Below are 7,572 nucleotides of genomic sequence, written 5' to 3'. Positions count from 1 at the left end.
ATGGTGATAACAAAGTTCTGGGTCAGGTCGATTAAAAATGTAATTTAAAAAAAAATGTTGCAAGTGGGAGCCTGCACCTTAACATCTTTACATTTCCAAAACACTATTTGTCATATTTGCATACATAAGGTTGAGAAATGGTAAAAGAAAATATGGGAAAATTAAAACCCATTTTGTCCCTATTCTCAAGAATCACTGAGTCACTGTTTGTTGTCATTATTAACTTGTCGATTAATAATTTTACTGTATTTTAAATATCTTCCCATTGATGTATTTTGAGAATAAGAATAAAAAGATTCCTATCGTTTCAGGAGGCCCTAAAACTCCATACAGCTGAGTCATCTGAAGAGCTGCTCCCTGACCCTGAGCTGACCCCTGACCCCAAACCTGATGAAGAGGCGGACGACAGCAGCAGCAGCAGCAGGGGTATCACAACAAGCATCATTCTTTATCAAACCATCCGAGTTTGATTAACAATGTTTTCATCTAGTGAAGTTGAGGTTGTGTACCAGATTCTGGTTATCAGATGTTGGTCAGCTTTGGGGTCTGGGGGTGTACAGGGGGAGATGATGATGAATTCAGGTCTGACATGAACCTTCACAATTTCAACAGAGAGTCTGGAGGAGACAATCGCGGTTCATGAGGAAACTCTTCTTCGAGACTTAAAGCTTATGAAACACAGGCAGGTCATCCACCCTGTGCTGCAGGAAGGTATGCATTACTGCCTTCTAGGGTTGCACCGATAAATATGCCGGTCCATAAATCTGCCCATGATTTCCTGCATTTTATGTGATCGAGGTTTTAGGTGTGAAACTGATCTTATTTATCTGCGCTAAGATCTGAAGATCAGCCACTGTCCTCTTTTGCTCTGGCATGAGACTGACAGACCCGCCCATTAGGTCACATCTACGGTTAATAACAGTCATCACAATGTTGCTAACTCATTAATTTTGTCGCTATATTTGGCAACATTTCAGACAAAACAAATAAACAAACAAAAAAAAAAAAACGGTATTGGCCAAAATCAGAATCAACAGGTCAAAAAAATATATAAAAAATTAAAATCATTGTTCGGCCAGAAAACTACAATCCGTGCACCCCTACTGGATTCCAGTGAGTTGACTTAAAGCTGTCATTGACTCTAAGATAATGCTTCATGTCTGGTGATGTTTGTGGCCTCAGTTGGTCTTAAGATGACCCTCCTGGATCCGGCGCTGTCCATTGACCTGCAGTACCTGGGAGTCTCTCTTCCCATCCCCCTTCCTGGAGTCGTTACGGAGCCACTGACCCAGACGACCCCAACCTCTCAGGGTAGGCATCCTCACAGACTTGGTGCTTTTATTCTGAAAGAGTTTCTGTGTTTTGAGACAAACAGAACTAACAATAAAATGTTTAGAAATAAATCTTAACATGGTAAAGTGCCACTGATCCAGAATCTAATTACCTTTTTTTTCTTATTATTCTTTTGTCTTTAGGGGTTTTTGCTTCATTTCAGTCCAGAACTGGAAAAACTACAGATCTGACCCAGATTAAAGGCTGGAAAGAGAAGTTTACCTCGTCAGAGGTCGAATCAGCCTCTGCTCCAAAACCTGAAGGTGCTTCTCATCATGTCCTCAGCTTTAGTCAATACAGCACAGTGCAGAAGTGTCCATAACTCTGGAACCTCTCCATGTGTATAACTACAAACAGATGCATTTTCTGAGGATTTTATGTGTCAGACACACAGACTAATGCATAAGTTGTCAAGTAGAGAAACAACATACGTTTTCTTTAGTTTTTTTTTTTTTTTTACAAACATGCTGTCCATTTGAAAAGTATTCAAAACGATTCACTTTTTTCAGATTCTATGATATGTTACAGCGTCATTCCAAATTGTTTCAACATCTTAGCTGTCATGAGGACTCTGGTCTCCTCATGGACCCGTCGTCTAACATGTGAGCGGCAGTCAAAGCTTTACACACCTGAAACTGCTGCTCAAGTTATTCAGGTTGTTGCTAGGTAACCAAAGAGTGAGTGAGTTAAGTTGATGTCACCCATCTTGCATAGCTGACCCTGAGAGGCTGATTGGCTAAAGCTCTGCCTTCATCTCCCAGAAGGCTGTGTGGTTCTGGATCAGAGTTCAGTGAAATTATTGAATATTCTATTCTATATTAATTGATATATATCACTGAATATATATGAATATATATATATATATATATTTTTTTTTTTTTATTTTTTTTTTTTATTATGTATATATCAACATAATATGTCAGGATATTGAACATAATATCCTGATATAATGAGCTGAAGTTTGTAGTTTTTGCAAAAAAATAAAAGAACACTTATATTTTACACATCTCTTAATTGATTTTGAGGAAATAAACATGCCGACCCATTTACGTACACATAAATTTGTGCTCAGACAAGAAACAGACACAAGGGAGGGAAAAAGAAAACAACACACCAACAGTACCAATCACCAGTTTGCCTTCCCACATGTTGAATCGGATATCATTATGAACACTTTTGCTTTCAACCCTCCTTAAATGTCTCACTCTGTATCCTGCAGCTGGCCCCAGTGCCGACCTGCCAAAGAAGAACCTGTCTGCGTTCTGCAGCGACATGCTGGACGAGTATCTGGAATCGGAGGGGAAGCTGATCGACGAGCGCGCCTCCAGTTTCTCCCAGCCACCAGCGGAGGCGCCGTCCTACCGGCTCCCTGTGAGCAGCACCAGCTATGTCCGGACTCTGGACCACATCCTGAAGAAGCCCTCAGCCGGCTCGCCAGCCTCGGACATCATATCCGGGTTCATCCCGCCTTCGAAGAGATCACGACTCAAAGAGAGCGCGGCCTGCCGGAGGGCAGAGAGGAAACCCAGAGGTCCCAAACCGAACAGAATCAAAGCTGCTTGTACTGCTTCGGACTTTCCAACAGCTGTACAGTTGCAGTACTCCGTGCCCGGTTCTCTGACCTCAGAACCTCTGAATGGACCTGCTTTTACAAAGAGGAGGAGGCTGAAACCCAGAGCGTCCTCTCAGACCCTCAGTGTGTCCACGGCCCTCAACGTGTCTGAGGAGATGGCTCCGCTTGAGTCCGACTCTGAGCTCAAACCAGACTCTGTGAGGAAGCAGCCGTCTGATCACTCTGTGGATGGCCAGAGAAAGGAGAGCAGAGTCACAGTGACCCGGACCTACGCCAGGCTCAAGGAACTGGAGGACAGTGTGGTTCTGGAGGGCCGCTTCCAAACCAGCATCTCCACAGAGAGGGCCACCATCGCTCTGATGTCCCTCTTCACCCAAACTGTGAGTTCCATTTTGTTTACCAGGATGGGTCTGTGTCTCTGTTGTCTCCTTTTAAAGATTAGACCTGCAGCATTCAATATGTCAGAGAAACTAATGAAGGCTCTCTCAGTTCCAACTTCAAGAGTTAAAACTGGAGTATGTAACTTTTATAAAAAATATGTTTGTTTTTTTTACCCGTTTGTTAAAACTGTCACTATGTCATGACAGTTTGGTATGGGACAGGTGGCCAAGGTGACTAGCATTAGCATCCACAACAAGCTCTGCTAATGGGAAGAAGCTGTAGCATAGCAGAGAGTAAGGGGGTGTGATCGGTCCGCCACTCAGCTCCTTCAGACTAGCCAGCAGCAGTTAGCAAACATGTGATGGACCAGCGCATTAGCTGAGTTCATTATAGGAGCTACTTCTTAGAGTAATATTGATGAAAATATTGATGAAGGGTTAATAGAGGAGCCATGTTGTGATGACTTCCTGAAAGTGGAGTTTCAGAAAGAACAGGAGTTTCTTAAATAGACAGAGGCCCAATTTCAAGGTGTAAAATTACAAAGTCAAATTTCTTTCAAGTTCTACTTGATACATACAGCGTATTTATAACTACTGAAGGTGACATAGTTATTTGATAGTGCTATAAAATGATACAATGTGGGTAGAAAACGCATAATACTGCCCCTTTTAAATGAACATTCTCTACTTCCTTTAATGTGCTTGACCTCAAATCATGTATAATTTTGTTTATCTAATTAGAAATTAAATGAGGCAGGAAAGGGTTAAAACATGGAATACATTGACTAGAGGGACCAACACATTCCAAGTGAGAGTTCATAAACATCCTTGTATGAAATCTTTCTGATCTGTTCTGTAAATTGTGTATCAGTCATAAAAAAAAGTATGCTTCTAGCTGCAGCATAAGGTACCAACCTGTCGGCCCTGCTGACTGTTTTCCACTCCCCACTCAGGGTTTTGTGAGAGAAAACCCGACGTCGCCGATCAAGCTAAGGCAGAGACAAGCTGTGGCCTGTCTGAACGAGTTCTGCAGGCTGGGATGCGTCTGCTCCAGTTTGTCTCACTGTTCCAGGATCAGCCACTGTGGCCGGCCGCTCTGCATGTTCGGCTGCAGCTGCCTTAAGCAGAAGATGGTTCTGCTCAAGAACCTGGATAGCTCTGACGCCAGCCCCTCCCCCCTGCAATGCAAACTCAAGAAGAAGAGGAGAAGGATGATGAAGATGGCCTATGGTACATTTTTAAATTCTGCCTTCATTGTTTAACCAGAACAAATTATTTTAAGTAGAAGCAGCTTGTTGTTGAAAAGGTGTAAGCGCACTCCATCCAACCTGTTGAATTTGCAGTCCTGAAAGAGGCAGAGACCGTGGCCCACCCTGCGGAGCGGGTCCGGACCCTGTGGAGGAAGGACGCCGACTCCTCTGATCCAGAGCCAGTCCATGCGCCGGATGTGGCCCCCTTCCTCCAGCCACCTGTAATTATTGTTTACAGCATTGATACCGGCACAATGCGAGTAAAGGGGGAAGATATGGGCTGAAGTGAATGCTGTGATTTTTATTTTTTTTAAAGTCTGTCCAGGTGAGAAGGAAATATCGCAGCAGCTGTGCCAGAGTTCGAAGTTACATCAGGAAGACGCAGAAACAGAAGGTAATGATGCTCAGATCAGTGGTGGGGACCACCAGCCCTAAAGCACTCATCATAAACATTTGTTCTTCTAATGCTTAAGAGCGACACCAACATTGGATTTGGAGGAAGCAAATGGCAAATTTAATCATGTTGACACCCAACATGTGTTGGAACAAAGTATATCACTCTCATCAGGATCAAATTTGTCATTCCACACCTACCTTAACGGTTTGTGCTTCAGGAAGTGATTCTATAGAACAGACCTTTCACTCATGGTTTTGATTGAGTTTTGCTAACTCTTGACCTCGTTAGGGCTTTGGTCAGAAAAGACTTACCTGTTAAGTGTCATTCTACAGCAATGCATTGTGAGTAGACACTAGACATAATTTTCTGCACCACATTGGGAGTGAAGAACATGAGGAGCATCTGTTTTGGAATTGTTTTTATACAATAGTATATGACTAACATTTTCCACCAAAAAGACAGATCCATATCTGAACTTCTCTTGACTCATTCCTGGACCATTTGACCTGTAGTCCAATATTTACCCAACAGGAGGAAGAATCCAAAGCACTGATATCATCCAAGGATAAAACTGCAGGACTGAAAGTCCACAAACATGGAGAACAAGGCCCTACACAGACTAATGTTACCACACCCAGACCTCCTTCTGGTAAGTTCATGACCAACCCATCACGGTGGATGTTTTCCCATCAGCTTTTAGTGCTAGTTGTATTTTCAGATTCATGTCCTGAGCGTAATGGAAAGCTTTTCTCGTTCTTCAGCAGCAGATGCAGACAAATCACCCAGCGCTAGTCCTCCAGGTTCTTCAGAAGCACTCTGTTCTAAACCATCCAAACGCCTCATGATCCTGGCCGACTGCAAGTGGGTGAACGACAGCGACCGCAGCTACGTGTTGAAGAAGCTATGTGAGGCGATGGCTCAGGATCAACTGGACAAACCTTTCTGGATCAAAAACTACCTCATCACTCCAATCGACGAGACGGTGGATGAAACTAGCGGAAACAGGTGCATCGAGTATAAGGTCCAGATCTCAACACCCATTCTGGACAGGAAAAAGGCACCAGCCAAAAAACCAGTGACTCGTGGAAAGAAACGAGGGATCAAACCAGCAGCTCAACACAGACAGGTGAAGAACAAGTTAAATGTTGGTCCACATCTGGAATGCTATTTCTAAGCAACAGAATCTTATGTCAACTTGAAGAAGATTGTAGAATGAATATTCATTCATTTATGAATGAATACATTCCTAAATGAATGAATTTATGAATTCATTCATTTATGAATGAATTCATAAATTCAGTCACAATGACTGTCAGTCATTGTGAAAGCTGTCATAATGACTGACAGTTTTCAGCATGACAAAAAAAAGTTTAACAATAACGATAAATGCCCAACTCTATTGTCCATCCCTTGTATGGTGGATACAACAAACAGGGACTTATGAGCCCAAACACATCATGTCAGTGTCAAGCAGAGTTGTGGAAGGGTAATGATGTGGGCTTGTTTGGCATCACAAAACCTTGGCACCTTACTGTCATTAAGTTGACCATAAACTTCTCTGTAAACCAAGGTATTTTAGAGTCAGACATGAAGCTATGTGTTCAGCAGTCCTTGTCCAAACTGAGTCAACGACTGGTCAGTGATCCCAAACTGGCAATGCAATGATCTAGTTTAAGTCCAGACCTCAGCCTTATTGAAAAGCTGTGCTCAGGCCTGATTCAGTGGCTTGTGTTGGGAGATACCACTGAATCATTTGGTAGACTCAGTTTTTCCCATGTAGGTATAATACGAAAATTAATTTCCAAATATTAAAATACTTTGTAATCATTATCATTGTCATCAATATTTCCAGCCATCTTAGCCACTTCTAGGACACGTCAACGTCCATGCAGAGATGGAAAGGGTTGTATTTTTATATTAAGAGAAACTGAATTTTCCAGTTTGTAGCTTCAAACTGTATGCCGCTCAGAAGTGACTGTTCATCCATTTTGTAGTGTTGCTGGTGACATGTTATGCGTCTTTTTTTTTCACTGAAGTTTAAGTTAAATGGAATCGTTTGATTTTCTTGTTATAATGTATCCTTGACCTTACCCAACATGTTTTGTCTTTTAGGACAACCGCTCTGGTTTGATTTCAAAAAATGAGAAGGCTCCTAAACGCTCGAAGAATATGATGAATCAGTCTTTCACAGACTCTGTGTCGGTAGAGTCTGTGGAAGACTGGCAGAAGGAGGTGATGGAGGAGGAGCCCATGGAGGAATGGCAGAAGGAAGTGATGAAAGAGGAGGAGGAAGAGCTCATGGAGGACTGCCAGATGGAAGTGATGGTGAAGGACAAGCCCATGGAAGACTGGCAGAAGAAGGTAAAGGTGAAAATGGATCCTTTGGAGCAATGCCAGAAAGAGGTGATGGAGAAGACAGAGCTTATGAAGGACTGGCAGAAGAAGTTAAAGGTGGAAGTGGAGGCTATGGAAGACTTTCAGAAAGAGGTGACACCTACGAAGAACCATCTAAACGAGGTGGAGACCATAAAGGGGTTCCAAAAAGAGGCGGAGTCTACAAAGGACTTCCAAAAGAAGGCGGAGTCTACAAAGGACTTCCAAAAGAAGGCGGAGTCTACAAAGGACTTCCAAAAGAAGGCG

General features: G+C 42.7%; 1 protein-coding gene across 6 annotated transcripts in view; it reads left to right on the top strand.

Annotated features, from left to right (window-relative positions):
- Positions 1-7,572, top strand: part of mgaa (MAX dimerization protein MGA a) — a 40,997-nt gene that overhangs the window by 15,981 nt on the left and 17,444 nt on the right. For 4 of the 6 annotated variants that reach the window (XM_015052526.1, XM_015052530.1, XM_015052529.1 and 1 more), the window contains exons 4-14: positions 312-426; positions 613-711; positions 1,183-1,311; positions 1,476-1,595; positions 2,552-3,285; positions 4,239-4,515; positions 4,629-4,756; positions 4,852-4,929; positions 5,464-5,581; positions 5,694-6,058; positions 7,045-7,569. In XM_015052526.1, the coding sequence (XP_014908012.1) occupies positions 312-426; positions 613-711; positions 1,183-1,311; positions 1,476-1,595; positions 2,552-3,285; positions 4,239-4,515; positions 4,629-4,756; positions 4,852-4,929; positions 5,464-5,581; positions 5,694-6,058; positions 7,045-7,569 (2,688 nt within the window). The remainder of the gene's footprint in view (positions 1-311; positions 427-612; positions 712-1,182; positions 1,312-1,475; positions 1,596-2,551; positions 3,286-4,238; positions 4,516-4,628; positions 4,757-4,851; positions 4,930-5,463; positions 5,582-5,693; positions 6,059-7,044; positions 7,570-7,572) is intronic. The other 2 variants (XM_015052527.1, XM_015052528.1) reach the window with 2 other exon arrangements.

This window comes from Poecilia latipinna, unplaced genomic scaffold, assembly GCF_001443285.1.
Source record: "Poecilia latipinna isolate Pla-1442-1.1 unplaced genomic scaffold, P_latipinna-1.0 Scaffold1117, whole genome shotgun sequence".
Lineage (NCBI taxonomy): Eukaryota > Metazoa > Chordata > Actinopteri > Cyprinodontiformes > Poeciliidae > Poecilia > Poecilia latipinna.
The sequence above is the reverse complement of the archived record's forward strand: the minus strand, read 5'-3'. Positions and strand labels throughout refer to the sequence as shown.